Below are 21100 nucleotides of genomic sequence, written 5' to 3'. Positions count from 1 at the left end.
GCTGCCGAGACCCTGGATCAGGCCCCTACCCGTAGTTTCCGACCCCCAGCCTTTGGGCGCGCCGGAAGGGACGCACACCTGGGCGCCCCGGGACCTCTGCGCCTCCGGCGGGTCAAGCGAAGGGCGGAGCCGACTCGGCCCGAGCTCGCCCCGCCCCGCCCCTCCCCGCCCCTCCCCGCCCCTCCCCGCCGTAAACTGACCTAGCGGCGCCCGGCGGGGGCTGGCAGAGAGAGGAAGGAGAGGCGAGAGCTCGGCGGCCGGAGGGAGAAGGGAGGGGTGGAGGCCAGCCCGTTGCTGCGCAGGGGGCGTCCGGAGCCCCTAGAGGAGTCGCGCGCCCGCCCGCCCTGAGCGTCCCTGCCGGCAGCCAGGGCAGCGGCGGCCCCAGACTCGGCTGCGTGCGCCCCGGGAGGGATAGTGGCGGCGGGACGCGGGCCAGCGCAGCCCCTGCCTCCCGCCTGGCTGCGCGAGCCCTGAGACCGAGCCCCGCGCCGGGCATGCGGCTGCGGCCCCCGGCCCTCTGCCCCCGTGCCCCGGTCCCCGTCCCCGCCACGCGCCCCCGCCGAGTCCGTCGCCCGCCCCGCCGCTGAGGCCGGGCGCCCACCATGCGGTGGGCCGCGGCGCCCCGCTCTGCCTGGCTGCTGGCGCTCTGCGCGCTTGTGCCGCGCCTCGCAGGTAAGCGCGCCCGGGCCGCCCCGGGAAACTTCGCGGTGCACTCGGCCGCCGGGCGCTGTGAGCACGTCCAGGTGGGCCGACGCCGCGGGACACTTCCCGCCCCGCGCCGGAGCTCCGGGTCCCTCCGGGACCGAGGAGGAGCCTCCCTTCCTGTGTAAACAGCGGGCGGTCTGGTCCGAGCGCCCGCGCTCTCCCCGCCCCGGGGCCCCGGCTCTCCACTCGCGGGCACAAAGCCGCTCTTGTGGCCGCCCGCGCGGCGCGAGGAGGCGCGGGGTGATGCCGCTGGCGCCCCGCACCCCGGGATACCCGGTCTTCTCTGCAGCCCAGGACTGGCCTCCTGGCACGGAGGGTGCACGGGGCCCCGTAGCGAGCCGAGATCCACCGCGACGGTGCTGACTGCTTTCCTTTAGAGGTGACCCGCGGGTCCCTCCCGCTCACCGCAAACCCGAAGCGAGACCCACAGCCCGAGCGCACACCCCACTTGGGGCCTGGATGAGACCCCGAGTCTGATTTCTGTCAGGCTTTATCCCCTGACCTGAAGACACTGCGAGCCGCGAGCCGCCCTCACTGTGGAGGGCAGAGCTGTGCAAATCGTCTTACCCTGGCGCAGCCCGGGGCTGGCGGCCGTGCCAGGAGCACTCGATCACCTAGGTTAACCAGTTGGGAGAGGCAGTTAGGAACCCTCCCGAGGAAGGATTGTACAGTGTGGACCGGGGCTGCCAGGCAAACGAGCTACCCCTGCTGCCTCCAAACAAAGAAAAGAAGGAAGCTTCTAACTTTCCCCTTTCCCGTAGAAGTAATTGTGCATTGGGGTGCGCGCTTCACTTTCCAGCCAAGGTACTAGTGTGCTCTCGGGAGCCAAGTGGTTGCCTGGCTGCCGGAAGGGAGGGTGGTTCCCCTACCGGGTCCCCTTTACTGAGAGGCAGCAGAGGTTTCCCTGAGAGCGCGAACAAAAAACTTCGTTCAGGCCCTAATTCAAACTTAATCCTGTGGCAAGGTTTCTTTATGGGAAAATAATCACTGCGGAGCTCCGAGTACATCAGTGCATCCCTGACACCCATTGGGCAACCAGCGCAGATCCCTGGCGTTTTCTTGGATCCCGGGGCGGGGGCCGGGCCGGGGTGGGGGCCGGGCCGGGGTGGGGTGGGGGGAGTGGGGATGGGAGAGAAGGGAGGTACAGACTGTGTCTCCCTGCTACACGTAGGAGTGGGCTTGTCAACTAACCCTTGCTTCACGAGGACTTTCCTTTAGTTTTTTGGTGTTTTTTTTTTTTATTTTTTATTTTTGGCTTTTTTGAGACAAGGTCTTGCTACATAGTTCAGACCAGTCTTGAACTCACTATGTAGTCCAGGCTGTTCTCGAACTCGGGGATCCTCTTGCCTCCGTCTCTTGAGTGCTGGGATTACAGGTGTGAACCACCACACCTGGCTTCTCTTTTAGTTTAAAATTACGACCTTTTTATTTTTTCCGTGTAAGTTTTCCTTTACTACTATTTAGTGACAGTATTTTTAATTTTTTTTGGCAAACTAAAAACCCAGCAACCCTACGTTAATTTCTCCTCTTCTTTTGTTTGTTTTGTTTTTGAAAATCTTAATGTTGTGTGAAATTGAAGTTTGGGAACTGTGAAGGAGCTCTTCCAGTTTGACATTCTGTGATTCTAAAAAAACTCAAATATTTTTAGTTGCAAAGAATTTTTAAAAGGCATTATTTTCCACCTGCATTGTGATTTCCTTTTTTCAGAGTTCATGTACAGTCTCACGAGGGTCTTCCTTTTGCACATGGCCCTATGAGGACAAATGACTTGCATACTGCCCTGCTGTGGCTTGGGAGTAGTGACCAAAGACCATGGCTTTTTCTGTCTTGTGCCCTTTATCTTGCATGACACAGTTCACACAGGGAGAAAGCACTGAACCATGGTGATTCATTCCAAAACCTTCAGGGTTCCTTTTTCCCCTTGTCCATCCCTGTGACTGCAGGCTGCTACTCTGCGTTTCCTGTTACAGTTCCGCCAGCCCCTGGAAGGTCACTGGCCTCTAAGCTTGGCTATCTCCCCCTAGTGCCTTGAAACTTTGCAAGGTCAGAAGGAGCCTGTGTGACTTCTCCCAGTTTCCAGTTTTGCTGAGCCAACTTGACACATTCTGTATTTCTTTTCTTATCTTTCCCTTTTTTTTCTTGAAGCATTGCAGGTACTTTATCCAAAGATTGTTTCTGTCTTGCTACCAGGAACATGATTTGAAAGAAAAAGTTACTCAAAGAAAGAGGTGACTTGCAGGCCCATGCCAGCCTGGGTGTCCCTAGAGACCATGGGTAAATCCAGCAGGAAACTGACCTTAAGTTTCACAGGATTCCACAAGTCCCTGCTGGCTGGCAGCCACTGTCCCCACCACATCAGGGGTATCTCTTGTTCCTCAGGATCCAGGAGCCTCTGGACTGAACCCTAGGACAAAACCAGGGTACTGTCTAATTGGGGTGAGGCCTTTCCATGCCACCCTTGCTCTGACGGGGAGGAGCTTGTGCTCCTGCTGCATGACTAGAGTCAGGTTTGCTATGATAGTGTGTTTGTTAAAGCCATCAAATGGTCTTTTAGCAAATGCCCTGCAAATTAGAATGCTCTGAGTACTAAAAGAGCCTTTATTTTATTTAGTGGACTCTGACTTGTGTTGGCAGCGCCTTCCCACACCGCCCCCGTTCCACCCACCATGGGATTGGGTGGCGGTCTCTGCCGCCGAAGTTGGCTGGGTTTGCAGCTCTCTTTGGGCAACCAGGCTGGGGCTTCAAGAGAGGACAAGGAATCGCAAACTTGAGCTTGGTGTGGAGACTGCTGTTTTAACATTTTAACTCCATCCTTGAGTCAGGGGGGTTTTCTAACAGATTGAGGCAGAAAGGGCAGGGTCTAATTAGCCCAATTAGTATTCCTCTCCTGCTTGTTCTCCATGCTATTTAGCTACGGAGGCAATAGAGAATTAAAATATCTAAGTTGTTTGGCAAGGAGGCCTTTTGTGCCTGCCTGCCCTAGTAACAACTTTTTTCTTTGTCAGCCTTGTTGTGAAAATATTCTGAGAGGTTTTAAGGATATCAGTGATGTGGGACAGTTACACAGTATTTAAACAGTAGGGTCACATTCACGTAGCCAGTACAGCTGGGCTCACGGCCAGGATTTCTGACAGGTATTTCCAGCTGCTGGATCTGAGGGCTCTGGGAGGCCCATAACCATGGTTTTCTGTCTTCCAGTTGGAATGGGATGAGTAGCCTTTCTAAATGTACAGGGCTGCGTATTCCCCAGCACTCACTTGTGGGCGAGGTTTCTTGTGGCTCCTGTAGAAGCAGAGTTTCACTCCAGGGCCACTTGGCTCACCCCGCGATGGGCACTTTGGGGCGGGCGCTGTGGCCTGGCACCTTTCTTTGCTGGGTCCCCTCACCACCTTGCCAGTTGGTTCAGAGTCAGTGACTTATCTGTGGCAGGGATGGGCCTCCTTCTGCACTTGACCCTGTGGTTATTCACAGTGCCCACTCAGAGACCCTTTTAAAACTCCAGGCAGATCATGGAGTTAACCCCCTAGTGGCTTCGATGCATCCCTCCAGGCTCTGAGTCTCGTTCTTCCTGGCCTTTCTCACTACTTCCCCTCATGTACTCAGGCATTGTGGCCTCCTCTGTCCCCCACCTCACTGCCCAGAGCCCTTGTGGACTCTGCCTCAGGCCTCCTGCCTGGAGCGTTCTCCTCCCAGAGAGCTGCATAGCGAGCTTCCCGGCCCCACAAGCCTCCTCTCAGCAAGTCCTGCTCAGCCGGGTCCGCGACTGCTCAGCCAAACCTGTACCTCTGTCCCCTTCCTTTCTTCCTATTCTCTTGTTCATTGCCCATCTCTGCCAGCCAGGGTGTGAGGTCTGTGGGTATAGGGGTTTTTGCTGGGTCATGTGTCACTGTCCACTGTGCCCACAGCGCCCAGGCGGGGCCTGGCCCTGTGGGGTGCAGGTTGGGTGAAGGTGAGACTTGGCACTGGGGCTGGCGTGGGAGACGGCCCATCTTCACCTGCCTGTGCCTTCCGCAGCTGGCATTGAAGTCAGGTCTGTTCGAGCAGCTTGTCAGGAGACATTTTAGGGGAGGGAGAGAGAGAGAGAGAGAGGGATTGATCGATCGATCATGAAAACTGGTCAGGTCAAGCTGGCTGGAGTCTGTGACAGAGGCCGCTGATGCTTTGTTATGGGAAGCTGAGCAAGGGCTTAGCTGCAGTGGAGGTCGGGTGCTCAGTTGATTCCCTTGCCCCTTCAGTGGCCTTAAAAACACTTAGACAAATTTAGAAGTTTTAGATTTACAAAAAAATTGAGAACAGAGTCCCCGTATACCCCCACACTGAGTTTCACATGTTAGTATCTTACATTAGTATGCTACATTCGCTACAATTAATGAACCACAGTGATTTACTTATTAACCCAAGTCCGTCCTGTATTCAGATTTCCTTAGTTTTCCTCCTCCTCCTCCTCCTCCTCCTCCTCCTCCTCCTCCTCCGACACAATCTTGCTCTGCGTCCAGGCTGGCCTCAAACTTGAGATCCTCCTGTCTCAGCCTCCCAGCTGCTGGTGTCATAGGTGTGTACCACCACACCTGCTTGGTTTTGGGTTTCTGTGTTCTAGGATCCCATCTACGGTTCCCATTACCTGGAGTTGTCATGTCTTCCAGGGCTTCCCTTGGCTGGGACAGTTTCTTAGTTTCTCAGTGCCTCCTTGTTTTCAAAGACCTTGACAGCTTTGATTACTGGTCAGTTACTGTGAAGCCCCTGCCTTCATTAGGCCTTGGCTGGTATTTTTCTCTGGATCAGATGGAATTACATGTTTTGTTTTGGTTTTTGGTACCAGGGATCGAACTTGGGACCTTGTGCTTGTGAGGCAGGCAGCAGTACCACTGAGTTAAATCCCCAGCCCTGGAATTGCATGTTTTTATTTAGTTTTGTGATTTGGGAATTGGACCCAGGGCCTTCACACTGAGCTAGATTCCTCCCAGAGATTCCTTGCCCTGTTTATTCTTTTGAGGCAGGATTTCACTAAGTCTCTAAGTTACCCAGGCTGGGCTCAAACCTGCAGTCCTTCTGCCTCAGCCTTCCATAGTGCTAGGATTATAGACATGTGTCACCAGGCCCAGCACATCATTTAAAAAAGTGTAACTAGGATATAGTGAGCAGTCTCTCTCCCTATCTTGTCATCCTGTACCCCAGGGTATTGCCCTGGGGGCCCCATTTTTCCTGCACAGACTACTCCTGCTAGGTACCTTGTGTTAGTGCTTCTGTGTACATGTGACAAACACACCTCCCTCCCTATTTTTATTCAAAAGCAACACTAAGTGTACTGTTCTACATCTTTTTATTATTAACTTAGCAGTATATTGGAATTAGCTTCATATCAGTATACAGAGAATGAACTGCCCATTCTTTTGATAGGTGTGTAGTATTCCATTATAGGACTTGCTGCTTGAAAAATAGAAGTCATATCTGTAAAGCCAGTATTGTTGGGTGTTCAGCAGGTGCCTGATAGTCAGAAAGGCCGTCTGAGACGGAAACTGACTGAAGTGGAAACTTCCTAGGGTAGTGGTGACAAACTTATGGCACATGTGTTGTTTTTCTTTTAAGACAAAAGATGTTAATATAGAGTTGATTTTTGTACACTAAAACATCAGTATTGGGGTTTCATTGCAGTGTTGGCACTTTGTGATAAATAAGTGGGTTGGGGGTTGCAGTTTGGTGCTTGGTCTCTAAGGTTCACTGTCATTGTCATAGGGCATACTTGCATTTCATGGTAACGTCTTTGGACTTACGATAAAAAAATACAGTTTACATTTAAAAAATTTATTGCAGTAAAAAACATTGCATTAATCCCCCTCAAAATAAATATACTCCCTCACTTCAGACTCCCTTATCCCATCGTTCCTGCCACTTTCTGAAGCAGTTCTGGACATCCTCTTTCATGAGTGTCTTTAGTTGTGCTGTCATGGCTCCCTCAATGTCCTGAATAGATTCAAAACATTTACCTTCATCGTCATTTTGACTTTTGGGAAGAGCCGGAAGTCACACAGTGCCAGATCCGGTGAATGAAGTGGATGATGTTTTCATGAGGCTGCCTTTACATTGGATTGCACTTGGCAGCAGTGCATTGAAGTTTTGATCACATTAAATAATGACATTTATAGAACAGGACTCCCAGAACTACAGGAATGATGGAATAAGTGTTTGAAGCAAGGGGAAGCATTTTGAGGGGGATTAGTGGCAATATGTCTTTTACTGGAGTAAGTTTTGAAGAATGTAAACATTGACCCTATGTTTTGTGACCCCTTGTGGTTACTGGATTCTGTACTGGGAATCATTGTTTGTTGTGGGAAGAATGTGAGGGACACAGTTCAGGCTAAAGGAGAAGCAACCCAGTGCCTTCAAGCCAGGAGAGTGAGTCCAGTCTGCTGCCCACTTCTGTTCCACTGGACACTTCGATCAGGAAACCCCAGCTGCTGAACATATGCTTCAGTGGGAGGGATGTGGGGTGCACAGAGGCGGGAGAAGCTTAATGAGGGGCCCAGCAGGGAGGCCACTGCAGGAAACTAGGCTTGGGCTGCTAGTAATGGAGCGCTGGCAGGAAGGGTTGGATTAGGAGAAGCCTGTCTTGAAAGAATACTTGGACGGACACAGGAGCTGCTTGGCTATGACTGATGAGAGGGGGAGTCCGAGTGTTTTGGAAGTAGAGTGTAATTTTATTTTATTTTATTTTATTTTATTTTATTTTATTTATTTATTTATTGGTACCGGGGATCGAACTCGGGTCCCTGCACTTGCATAGCAGGCGGCGAAACCATTGAGCTAAATCCATGGCCTAGAGTGTAATTTTTAGATTATGGTTTGCAGTAAACCCTGTACTTGACAGTGATGAAGCCAGAGGGCAGAAGGCAGTTGAAGTTGGGCTGGGAGCAGTCACCACACAGACAGCAACCAAGAGGAGATGTGGCCACTGTTTGGGTCACCGGTGCCTGTCTCTGTGCCCCAGACATGGTACTCCAGCACTGGCAAACTGCAGCTGTGTGGTTTTCTATTCACTGCTTCCTTCCCTTTAGAAATGCTTTTTGGTGCCCGGTGACTCACTGGGCTGAATCCAAACTCTCTGAAATAGTAATAGGTGGAGAGAGGAGAGATGCCAAAGAGGGTAGCTCTGGCGCATGGCTTTGGGCTTTGGAGTTCTGTCTGCTACCTGGTACCTGGTACTCCTGGGCTGCAGGGTCTGGGGCAGATCTGGGTAACCCTAGCTGCCCTAGTCTAGTGCTCAGTGTTGAGGAAGTGCAGGATGTCTGGCGTTTGGATTTGTCCCACAGCACCCTGATTGATTGATTGATTATACTGGGGACGGAACCTAGAGCTTTCACACTGGCCTACATCATCAGCCCTCTTAAAATTTTTTATTTTGAGACAAGGCCTCACTAGGTAACCCAGGCTGGGCTTGAATTTGCAATCTTCCTCTCTCAGCCTGTCAGTGTGTTGGAATGACAGAGCTGCCCCACCACACCTGGCTCAGTCAGCAGCCTTTCTTGCTGCACATGAATGTGGAATATTACTAGAAATAACTAGTAATGCAGTATCAGTTACATTTATTTTTATAGTTACACAGGGTGTTTTATACCAGGTGACTGTCATCTTTGTGGAACCCTTTTGGTATTGTGCCCAAGGTCTTTGAGGTGGGTAGACCAGATGACCAGAGCCCAGTCTGTTCCCTCAGACTGGGAAGGAGGAGTTTTCCTACCCTGAGCTCGAAATCCCCAGCCCACATTCCCAAGCTCAGTGACCTAGGCTCTGATAATGAGGGGTTGGTTTTGAATTTATGTGTTCAGCAGAGTCCTAAATTTAAGGGTCTGACCTTAAATTGTTTTCTGACCTGGGAGCTGTTCAGGGTCTTCACCAGAACTCCTGGAGCCCAGAGCATCACAGCAGCCCTGTCTCTCGGATGGTGCAGGGAGCACCAGGCAGGCCTCCTGGCCTCTAGTACCAGTGCCTACTGCCCGGGACCCTGCTACCCTCCTTGTTGTAGACAAGACTCCTTGTTTCAAGCCACTTACTCAGCTTTTCTCTTGATTTTATCTCTAAATGAGGTGACCTCACTAGTTTGTCTTAAAACACATCTAGCTCCAAGACTTTACAGTTCCATTATTGTGTGGAAAGATTTTATATATCCAAAAAGAAAGAAAGAAAGAAAGAAAGAAAGAAAGAAAGAAAGAAAGCAGATGTCACAGGGAGCTGATTCTACTCAATGAGGCTGAAGAGGGGGAAAAGTGAACTTTTGTTCTAGATTTGATTTTTTTTTTTCCATCCTCAGTAGTTTCTGGCAGGTGAGAGGATTTGACTGAAAAATGGGACTGACCTTCTGAACCCCATTTCCAGCATACAATCTGATTTTTAAAGGCTTCCATACCTGTTTGGAGATCACTGAGTGGAACAGTTTTGAAATTAGAGTGGAGGTTGTTGGAGAGAACAGGTGGCAGGCCCAGCTTCCCAGGGAACTGTGTTCTAAGTCATTGGCCTGACCAGGGAGGCCTCTTCCTGCTGAAGGGTCACACATGGCACCCAGGAGCCCACTGCCAGCCTGGCATGGAGAGGGCATCTGAGGAGTCCTGCACCAATGGCCGGGCTCCCTGGCAGTGGGCCATGGCACCTAACAGGACACTTTCTGGGGGATGAGGGGGCCCAGGATTCAAGATTTGGCCTTCTAGGTGGCAGAAACCTCTGTTCTCATCCCCATGGGCTCAGAAAGCCTCCCTCTCTTCCCTTCCAGCATCTCAGGATCTGCCGAGTGCTCCTCCCCTCTGTCCCAGCTACCGTTCTTGTCCCAACTGGTGTTTCTTCCTTCTAATGTCACAGTGCACCTGTTGCTTGCTCTTTAGGATTTCTGTGGTTTTACCACAGTGACAAAGAAGAAGCAAATCAGGGAAACATTAGAGTTTCAGGATGCCCCCCCTTTCTTTTGCTTCTTAAATTTTTATTTATTTTTCCAGATTAGTGGAGGTTTTAACATGGGAGTGTAGATATGTCTCTTCAAAATACTAATTTCATATCCTTTGGCTGTATACCCAGAAGTGGGATTTCCGGGTTCTTTGGAAGGTCTTTTTACTTGTTGGAGGAACCTCTGTACTGTTTTCCATAATGGCTGTGTTGATTTACATTCTCACCAGCAGTGTAGAGTTCTCCTTTCTCTACATCCTTGCTAACATGTAATTCAGGCTGGCCTTGAACTCACTGTGTAGCCCAGGCTGGCCTCATGGTGCTCTTCCTGACTCAGCCTCCGAGTGCTGGGATTACAGGGGTGCGCCACCATGCCCGCCCAGCTGGTAATAGTTTTTCTAACAGGTATGAAGTGCTGGCTCATTGTGGTTTTAATTTGCATTTCCCTGATGTGGAACTTTTTTTCTGTCACATATCTATTGGCCATATGTATGTTTTCACTTGAGAAATGTCTGTTTAGATCCTTTGCCCACTTTTCAATTGTGTTATTTGTTTTCTTACTATTGAATTAATCAAGTTCCTTATGTATTTTGTATATTACCCCTTAATTAGGTGTTTGGTTTGCACATATATCTTGGTTGTCTCTTCTCCCTGTTGTTTCCTTTGCTGTGTAGAGGCTTTTACTTTGATGCAACTTCTTTTTTCTGTTTTTGGTTTTGTTTCCTGTGCTTTTGGGGTGACATCTAAAAGATTTTTGCCCAGACCAGTGTTGTGGTGCTTTCTGCCTGGGTTTTCTTCTGGAAGTTTTACACTTTCAGGCCTTATGTTTAAGTCTTTAGTCCACTGTGACTTGATTTCACTCTTCATGTCCATGTCTCGTTGTCCCAAAGCCTTTTTGTGACGAGGCTGGCCTTTCCTTGCCTGTGTGCTCTTGCTACTGTTGTTGAAGATAAATGCGTGGATTCATTTCTGGGCTGTCTGTTTTATGCCAGTACTGTACTGTTTTGATTACTGTCTCTTTGTAGTGTATTTTGAAATTGGGTAGTGTAGTAATTCTAGCTTTATTCTTTTGTTCAAAATTTCTTTGGCTACTTGAGGTTTTCTGTGGTCCAATGTGAATTTCAGAGTTTTTTTTTTTTAATTCTTTCTGTGAAAAATACCATTAGGATTTTGATAAGGGTGACATTCAGTCTGTAGATTGCTTTGGGTAACATAGACATTTTAACAGCATTAATTCTTACAGAATGTGGGCACAGGATATCTTTCCACTTTGAGGAGGTATTTAATTTCTTCCATCTGGGCTTTATAAAGTTTTCAGTATATAGATCTTCCACCTCCTTGCTTAAATTTATTTCTAAGTTTGTGCTTTTTGAGGCTGATGTAAATGAATTGCTTTTCTTAATTTCTTTATCAGATAGTTCCTTGTTAGTGTATAGAAATGCCACAGATTATCTTACAGTAGATTTTTTTTTATGGGTTTTAGTTTTTCTTTTCCACTCTGTTTAATTTTTTGGATCCGTTTCCTCTTGATCTGAACCCAGCTCCTAGAGCCTATGTCCCTGTGTTTCTTTTCTATCCATCTGTCCAAAGTGCTTTTGTCACCTTTTCTTTGCAAAAGCAACAACCAAGAGAGACCACTGGGTCTTTAGTGCTATGTGGACCATATAGTCATTCAGAGAAAATGCGTGACCAGTAATTTCTGCTCTTGATCCTGCTGTCTGCCCTGCATGTTTCCAAGACAAAGGGAAGGAGAGGGGTGGTACTTTCTTGGAGGACACCTGTGATGTTGGTGGGTGTGTGAGGTGAAAGAGGAGCGGGATCATGGTGGGTGGGGGAGGAGTGCATGCTGTGGATGGATCTCTTCTCCAAGGTGGGGGGCCTCCCCAGTTAGTGAGTTGGGAGGAAAAGGAGGAGGAGGACTGGCCTGAGTTTCAAATAAATAACATTTACAGTGATAAGACTGTGTCCTGGTAATCTTTCTGATTTTGTTTTTTTTTCTTTTTAATCAGAGACGGGTTTGAATTTTTTCAAAAGCCTTTTTACTAGTCAATGATATAGTTTTTCCTAGGAGACATGTTAATAGGTGTTTAATCAGTGGATTTCCTTCACCTTAACCCAACATTGTTTTCCTCTGTGAGAGGTGTAGTGGCTTCTTTCAGTATACTAGATTGTAATGAGACAGTGCCTGATTCAGCATTTGCTTTGTTTATACCCGAATGAAACCCATCTGTTCTTTTTTTCCCTTTTTACCTATCCTTTCTGTCATTTTGGATGGACTGATTGTAAAGGGCCTTCTCCCTGGATGAGGGAAGGCTTGCTGAGCTGTGGGGGAAAGAGCTGGACCCTAAGCGGGCCCAGAAGAAGTGTGGTTGCTGTAAGTGTGCTGGCATGGAGATTCAGAACTCAGTGTTCGGCCCAGCAGATGAGCCTTAACCTGCATTTAGCATTGGGATACCCTTAGCCTCAGACCCCCTGTTAAAGAAGGAAGTGATCCCCACTCCACCCTCCCCAAGTCATTCAAAGGCCTGTCAGTGACCAGCAACTAATCAGTGTTATCTTTACCTTGCTTTGAAGGTCTCAACATGTGCACTAGTGGAAGTGCCTCCTCCTGTGAAGAGTGTCTGATGATCCACCCAAAATGTGCCTGGTGCTCCAAAGAGGTATGTGGGTGGGGTGGGGAGGGGAAGAGGGTCCAGGGAGGGGTCATGGCTCTGCTCACATTCACTGTAGGAAAAAATGTGAGCAGATTCTGCAGCCTCTTCTGCTACCACCCAGGATTTGACAAATCCAAGTATTCCAGGTGATGAAATGGTAAGCCAGGTCTCTTGATAGTCTTGAACATTAGTCTCATTTTAGGGAAATAAGGCTTTCCTTCCCTTTTGTGTGGGAACTAGTTAGGACTCTCTGCTAGTTTTCTGATCTTTGGATAAGAATTCCAGATGACCCGAACTTGTGAAGTGAGTTTGTTGTATAACAATTCAAAGTGTGCATTGGGTAGGTACTGTCCCTGTAAAATAATGGCTCTGCTTTAAAAGGAGTAAGAAAATTTTATCGTGAGCCAAAATTTTATCATGAGCCATTCACATGACCATGGCCTCAGAACGCAGATTCAGGTTATGCTGAATGACATGTCCCACTGTGGAAGAGGTTACATGAACGTTTATAGTCACAGAACAAAGTCATAAATCAGTGCATTTACCAGTGACTGGGAGGAACTTCAGGTGGGCGGGCATAGCAAGGTAGGGAAATCTCTTCTACAGGTCTCAGATGTTGGCTTGTAGCAGTCTAAGCTTTAGGGTTGGTGGAGACTAGAGGTCTGCTAAAGTTAGTGATGCATTCTTTATTAGTCACGAGAATGTTAGGTCAGATACAAAAGTTATGGTAAATGGCTATTAAAGGGCCTAAAATAGCCCACGATAATTTTGGCTCATGACCTACAGCATTCCATCTCCACAATCATGGTGTTCTAGTCAGCCAAGGTTGAGGAGTCTGCAGGATCTTTTACACAGGTGTGGCTTTTTCAGAGAACTTCAGTTCACAGCAGCATGTTGGTATTGTTTGTCATCTTAGTGTGGCTCATTTGAGAATGAATACTAGCAATTGGCCTTTATTGGAAGGATTTTATTTAAAAGTAATGGGGATGGGGCCAGGGATTTAGCTCAGTGGTTTCGCCGCCTGCTCTGCAAGTGCAAGGACCCGAGTTCAATCCCCAGTACAAAAAAGTAATGGGGATGTAGCTCATATGCTTGCCTGGCATGTGCAAGGCCCCGGGTTTAATCCCCAGTATCACAGTCAATCAGCCAGTGCTTCGTTCAGTAGAACAGTGACCATTCCTGAAGGCACCGTTGGAAGGGCTGTAAGTTTGGGTGATATTAGGCATATTGCTGCCATAAGCAATGCAAATATCAGGGCTTGTTAGGCTAACCAGGAAATGGGCAGTTTCTAAGCTTCTCATCTTAAAGGAAATTTCTGAGTCACTTTTTTGAACTGTTGTTTGAACCACAGAGCATTAGCCGTCCCTGCGTGAGTTGCACCATTATGGTTATTTGTAAAAGAACCTAAGACTTGCTGCTTTGGACCAGCTCAGTGTGGTCTCTGACTGGAGGACCAGGGTTATTCCCTCCTCATGGAGGAAGCCTCAGAGGTCTGGTGATTTCCTTAACCTATAGTGTCTAACAGTGATCATGGGGACCCTGCTACATGCCACGCCTCATACATAGTGTCTGATCCTCACAGTGGTCTCACACGGGTGATGACACACCCTAGGGACTGAACCCAGGGCTGTTGCACTGACCTACATCCCAGCCCCTTTTAAATTTTTTATTTTGAGACAGGATGTTGCTCAAGTGCTAAGTTACACAGGCTAGGCTTGGGCTTGAGATCCTTCTGCCTTAACCCTCAGAGTGCTAGGGTCACAGGCATGCGCCACCGTGCCTGGCTAACACACCTGTTTTATTGGTGACAGTCTTAGCCTCAGAGACATAAAGTGCCTTGTTTAAGGCCATACAGGGTTTGAAACTGTCTGCTGGGCTTCTGAGCCAAGGCTTTCTCCTTTAAACTGTCACCATGTGGGCTCTCTAGCACCTTTCCCAGCAGGAAGATTACTAACCAGGTTACTCTGATTGCAGGATCCGCAGTGGATAAGCCCTAACTTGCGTTTGTGCTGAGTCATAGTGTCTTTGTTAGGAACCTGCTTTGAAACCTTTTGATTCCCTGTGGCTTGCAGGCTGGATCCAAGTTCTGAAGCCCTTCCTTCCTGCTCATTTCTTCCTTTGCCTTCTCTCAGTACTTTCTTTCACCAGAGGGAACTGCTGGAGGATCCCAGGGTTCCAACGATGCCCTCGTGATCTCCCATGCTCTTCCTTCTCCTCCAGGGCCTTCCCAACATTATTTCCTTCCCTTCACTAGCAAGACATGTACTGTGTGAATGCTTACCTGGTTTCCTCTCAGATCCAACTGTCCATCTGTCCTTCCATTCATCTCTCCACTCATCTGTCCACCTGTCCGTCCATCCACTTATTTGATATGAGAATAGAAGCTGTTTGTACTGAACTATTATGGCAGGGGTTTTATCTCTTTCCTTCCTTATTATACTCAGTACCCAGAAGGTGTCTAGCACATAGTAATTGCTCAATAAATATTGGTTGAAGGATTTCCCTGCATAGCTGTTTATTGCATTTGGGCCACGACTCTGTCTCCTCATATTCTGTATTCCTTCTTTAGCATTTATAACCTCTTATGGGTGATTTGTTATCACCCCTATTCCTACCTAAAAATCATCATCATTTTGAGGAACTAAACTGTCTTATTTGGCTTGGCATACTCAGTATCTGTCTAAGACTCTGGCTGGACTTGATTTTTGATAAGAGGCCTGTTAAACAGACTGAATTAAAAAGCCAGAGTGTAACCCTAGCTTTGACATGATTGACTCTTCATTTCTCATACATGAAATGAGGATGGCACGTCTCACCCTCCAGCACTGCTGGGTGTGCAGAGAGAAGTGCACAGCAGGCACGGGGAGGAGACTGCTAAACTCCTCTGCCTCCTGCACAGCCAAGCGAGTTACCCAGGAAAGTGCTGCTGCCATCCACCGGCATTTCTGGTGGGATTTGGCCAATAGGGTCTGGAGGGGAGGACCCACTGTTAAGTTTCTTCCTCTCTTGTACTAGTTCTCCCTCAACTCTGACCTCCTGGTATTGTCGGTGAATGAGGTTATCCTGAGGAGCAGATCATTGTCCCACCCCTGTTCCCTGTACCCCACTGGGCTCCCACCCTGTTTAAGCAGAGCCACACTCTTGGCTGCAGATCTTCCTGTGACACTGCCTGGGGAGGCGGATGCCCTTCTTCCCTGAGGTGAGCTTCCTTCAGGGCATGATTGTGCCTCAGGGAGCTGGAGTTAGAGAGCCAGGAGTGGTTTGATCCCCCACTCCTTAGAATAAGTACAGCTGGTGCCTTTTTGACCACATCCTGGGAGGCATCCCCGAAGTAAGGGACCCACGGAGGGCAGGTGATGGGGAAGTCCACTGAGGGCTGCTCCTCTGCCAGCCAGCAGGGCCCAGGTCCCTAACAGGGTCTCTGCCTTCTGTCTGCGTAGATCCCAGAGCATGGTCCCCAGGGTTCACAGCCCAGCCAGCTCTCCAAGGCATATGTGTGGAAAATTGTGTGGATGCTCTCGTGGCAAGGACTGGGGTGGCCCCCATTCCTTCTGTCCCCATTTACCGTCTGAAACTCAGCCACATTGCTACACCTAACTGCAGTGAGAATGGGGAGATCTGCTCAGCTGGGTGGCAGGAATGATGAGAGCAAGTTGGGTGGACCAGCAGCCTATGCCGTAGACACGAAGGTCAGTGTTGCTGCGGGAGGCCACCTGAGGGTTTGGTGCCCCCAGAGAGCACAGAAGGCACAGTACCAGGCCACTGTGAAGCCCAGGAGGAGGAAGACTGGGTTAGGCCAAGCCACCTTCATGAAGTTGAGGTCCCGAGGTAGAACAGTGGGCCCTAAGGTGTTTGGATGCTCAGGAGTAGGCTGCAGAGGCCTCGGAGGGAGGTAGGGTCCGGGCCCTTGGAGTGGATGTAAATGAAGGGCTCAGGAGGACTAGAGGTGGGAGGGGAGGAGGGAGGCAGAGGAGAGGCTGGGAAGGCTGGTGCAAGGGATGTGGCAGTGACACTGTATTTTCCTTTGAGCTGGGGAGGAAATGAAAAAACCAGTGTTGAGTCCAGCTCACAATAAAATATTGATTCTTTAAGAGAACATCTCTTTGTGCTTGGACCAAATGAACAGAATAACCTTGGCCTGCTGCAGATGCCTCATAGACATTTGTTCGGTGAATTAAATGAGCCGACTGAAAGCTGGCAGGGGAACTTCGTCCCCAGGCAGGGAGTGTGCATGGCAGCATGTTGCTGGCACACGGTGTCCACTTGGGTTTGTCATCCGTTACCTTCCCTTCAGATCCACTCGGGCTCTGCCAGCAGGCACAGCCTTGACCAGTCTGGGGGCCTGGCCCGCCATGTGCAGTGAGGGAGGCAGCGTGCAGGCAGCCAGCTCCTGCCTGTGCTACTTCCTGTCTGGGCTCTCTGCCCACTTGTAGTTTGTCCTTACCCTGTACCTGGGAACCCATCCTGCCGGGCTCTTCTCCCAGTCCCTGGAGCTCTCCCTCTTCCACCCTGTTTTACAACACAGAAATTTGTCCTTCACCTAAAACAACTCCTCTTGCTGGAGTTTCAGCTTCAGCAGCAGTTGACAGGTATGTTCACAGGAGGACCTGAATGTGTGGGCCTTCAGGCCACACCACCAAGCTGCCCTGAGCACTCTGACTTTGGGGAAAGAGATTTTATTTTTCCGGTGGTACTGGGGATTGAACCCAGGACCTGGGCACTGAGCTATATCCCCAGCCCATTTTTTATTTTTTATTTTGAGACAGGATCTCCCTAAGTCTCTAAGTTACCCAGGCTATGCTCAAACTTGTGATCTTCCTGCCTCAGCCTCCCAGAGTGCCATAATTACAGACTTGTGACACCATGCCTGGCCAGAAAAAAGGTTTTAATTAACATGTACAGGGAGGTGGGTGTTACCATGGTTTAATAAATAGTAACTGCGTTGTGTCTACTTCCTGGGTGACAGAGGAGAGCCAGTACAGTGGCATACAACAAATTCAATAACCAGTGCTGGAAAAAACTAAAGCTATATAATTAGACACACTTCCCTTCCCCTTCTTTTGCCGTTACCACAGTGTCAAAATCCACCAAAGTAGCTGGGCACAGTGGCATATGCCCATAACCCCAGAACTCGGAGTCTGAAGTAGGAGGCTTTCATATTGGAGCCCAGCATGGGCAATTTAGCAATATAGTGAGACACTGTTTCAAAATAAAAAATACCAAAAAAAAAAAGAGGTTGGGGATTTAGCTCAGTGAGAAGGCCCTGGGTTCAATCTCCAGTACCACCCAAAAAAAGGTCACTGTGGATGCTTCAGGTTCCTGTTATGTTTCTGTCCTTGGCCACCTGCCTGTAACTCGGGCCTGTGTAAGTCTGGGAAGATCTCGGGAGACTCTCATTCATGCATTGAAAACTCTGCCGCCCCATGACACCAAGGGCCCCAAGCAGTCACTCTGTGGCCCGTTAGAAGCCTATTCTGAAGCTCAGGTCCACTTGTCCTTGTTGAAATTAGAACCCTCCCACCCCTACCCTAGGAGACCAGGCCACTTTGTATCATTCTCGAGTTTGGTAGGTAGCAGGAACATTTCTGCACTTGGGGCAGCAGAGAAGCACTACACTAAGAGGCAGGGAGTCCGGGCCATCATTTCCCACTGCAGAATCTGTAAGAACCTTGGCTGAGACAGAAGCAGATAGTGCAAAGCACCAAACCAAGCCTAGATGACTCCAGCTTCTTGGCTGGCCCGAGGTCTGTGGACCTCCGGTTACTGTGGAAGAGGGCTGAGCCTGAGATGCGCTTGGAACATGCTGACTTCCGACATCTGGCAGAGGGCTGGCGTCGGGTCTCTGAGCCTGGAGCTCCTAGGACATTTCACGTCCACATGCCATGGGAGGAGGATTTTCTTCATGAATTTTTCTCCCAGGGTTTATAATTGGAGGCATCTGCGTTCATTGAATGTGGGGTTTAGAAATGTGGCTAATGAGACATTCTCTTGATTTGTATTATTTGTGTACTGGGAAGGTCATAAGCATCAGATGATATGCCCCTGGTCTCTGGTTTTGATTTCCTCTTTCTAAATATGCATTTGTCCTTGTTCAGAATTAAAATATCTAGAAAAGAGCTCAGGAAAGAGGGGAGATGCTCTTGGGCTTGGGGGTTGACACTCCCTGCAGGGATCTGCAGCACACTCTGTCCCTTTCTTGGGCAATGGGAACCTATGGCTAGAATGAGTTGCAGCTGTTTTGGACTATGCCAGAGAGACATCTGCTCCTGGGGGAAGCCCCTATTGACGGAGCTGCCTTTCTCCCCAGAACTCTTCAGACCCACTGTGCCCAGTAGTGCCTTTGCTGGTGACTCTGAGGCCCTAGAGCTGGGACAGTGGCAAACCTGGACTGGGCCTGCCCTGAGCTGCAGCAGCTGGGGTCTGTGGGCGGGAGGAAGGTGACACCTTGGCAGTGGCAATGGGTGGCACTGAGAAGACTCTGCATTTGGTCTGTGTGGCATCCTGCGCTGTCCTTGGCTGTCTGTAAAGCAGGAGCTGCTGAAGGGGCCTCACTCATGCTGTCACGTTCCTGACTTGATTGGCACTTCTTGATTGTAGTTTCATGTGACCAGTAGTGGTTCTTAGACAGTGACAGTGCCTTTGGAGCAGCCAGCTTCCAGGAAGCCTGGTGCCTTGGAGCCAGAGAGGGCTTTGCCACCAACACCTGGGAAATGAAGAGGCCTTGAACTGCTGTGGAATACAGCTGGGGACAGGGCAGCTGCCCCACTGAGGCTGTCTTTGGCATGGGCCTGGATCTGAACTTTCATGGTCCCAGCATCTACCCTAGCCAGCAGGTGGCCCTTCAGCATGGACTGGTATCATCTATCCAGAATCCTGTTGAAATCCTAGCTACTTGAGAGGCTGAGGCAGGAGGATCACAAGTGCTAGGTTAGCCTGAGCAATTTAGGCCCTGTCTCTAAATAAACATTTAAATAAACATTTTAAAATGGCTGGGGATATGTGGCTCAGTGCTGGAGCACTTGCATAGCATGTGCAAGGCCCTAGGTTCAATACCCAGCACTGAGGGAAAAAAAATCCCACTGAGCAAGATGTCTGGGAAGCTTGGATGAAATTCTCTACTATGTAGTGTTTCTCACATAAGGGAAGCCATTCAATATTTGAGCTGTGTGTCTGACTTATTTAACTTAGTATTATGTTCTCAAGTTGCATCCATTTACCTACAGATTCCTCAAATTTATCTTTTTAGTTTTGTTTTGCTATTGGGGATTGAACTTGGGACCTTGTGCTTGAGAGGCAGGAGGTGGAACCACTTCAGCTAAATCCCCGGCCCCAAACTTATCTTTATGGCAGCATAGTACTCCATCATATATAAGTACAACATTGCCTTTATCCATTCATCTGTTGATGGGCATATCTGCTGTTTCCAGGATCTAGCTATTATGAATTATGCTGCTATAACCATGGGTATATGTGTATTCTTGTAATGTGACAATTTTAATTCTTTTGGGAAGACACCTAGAAGGGGGATAGCTGGAATTTCTATTTTTAGGGGTTTTTTTTGGTACCAGGGATAGAACTCGGGTCCTTGCGCTTGCGCAGCAGGTGGCAAAACCACTGAGCTAAATCCCCGGCCCTATTTTTAGTTTTTTGAGGAATTGCCACACTGGTTTCCTTAGTGGCTGTACTAGTTTACATTCCCACCAACAATGTAGTAGAGTCCCTTTTTTCCCTACATCCTCGCCAGGGTTTGTTATTATTAGATTTTTTGATGGTAATCATTGTTTCTGAGGTAAGATGGAATCTTTGTAGTTTTAATTTGCATTTCTCTGACGGGCAGCAATGACGAGCATTTTTCATATATTTATTGGCGATTTGTACTTCTGAGAAGTGTCCATTCATTTCAGCTGCCCATTTTTTAATTGAGTCTTTTTTGGGAGAAGGAGGTCTCATTTTTTTGAATTCTTTATATATTCTTGATGTTAGTCCTCTGTCCATGGAATATCTGGCAAATTTTTTTTTCCCATTCTGAGGGTTGTCTCTTCACTCTGTTGTTTCTTTTGCTGTGCAGAAGCTTTTTAATTTGATGTGATTCCATTTGTTGATTCTTGGTATTATTTCTTTGTTTTGTTTGTTTTGTTTTTGGTACCGGAGATTGAACTCGGGTCCTTGCACTTGGGCAGCAGGCAGCGGAACCACTGAACTAAATCCCCAGCCTGTTGGTATAATTTTTTATGCCATTGGGTTTCTGTTCAGAAAGTCTTTGCCTACACCTGTGTCTTCAAGAATTGTACCTATTTTGTCTTCCAGCAGATTAAGTGTTTCTGTTTTAACATTTAGATCTTTGATCCATTTTGACTTTAGTTTAGTGCGTAGTGAGAGATACGGGTTTAGACCAGTGGTGATGAACCTGTGGCATGAGTGCCACAGTGGGCTGTTTGCATCATTGAAAGGTTAAAGGGTTCACCATCACTGGCCTGGACTCAGTCTTCTGCCTGTGGGTATCGAGTTTTCTGAGCACCAGTTATTAAAGAGGCCATCTTTCTTCCAGTGTATGCTTTTGGCTCTTTTGTCAAAGATTAAAGAGCTGTATGTGCCTGGGATTGTTCTGCTTCTATACTGTTCCATTGATCCACATGTCTGTTTTTGCACCAGTACCATCCTGGGGTTTTTTTGTTGTTTTGGCTTTTTTTGGTACCGGGGATTGAACTCTTGGGACCTTGCGCTCGGGAGGTAGTACGGCGCCACCGAGCTAAATCCTCAGCCAATACCATGCTGTTTTAATCACTGTCTTCAAGTCTGAGATTGTGATGCCACCT

General features: G+C 48.7%; 1 protein-coding gene across 1 annotated transcript in view; it reads left to right on the top strand.

Moving 5' to 3' along the window:
• The first annotated feature begins 214 nt into the window (after positions 1 to 214).
• Positions 215 to 21100, top strand: part of Itgb5 (integrin subunit beta 5) — a 110299-nt gene continuing 89413 nt past the window's right edge. Inside the window, 2 exon segments of the mRNA XM_021259554.2 lie at positions 215 to 672; positions 12205 to 12290. Coding sequence (XP_021115213.1) covers positions 603 to 672; positions 12205 to 12290 — 156 coding nt within the window. The 5' untranslated portion in view covers positions 215 to 602.

This window comes from Heterocephalus glaber, unplaced genomic scaffold, assembly GCF_053883595.1.
Source record: "Heterocephalus glaber isolate CG9 unplaced genomic scaffold, H.glaber_assembly_v1.0 deba00000122, whole genome shotgun sequence".
NCBI classification, from domain to species: domain Eukaryota; kingdom Metazoa; phylum Chordata; class Mammalia; order Rodentia; family Bathyergidae; genus Heterocephalus; species Heterocephalus glaber.
This window is presented reverse-complemented; position numbering and strand designations above follow the sequence as displayed.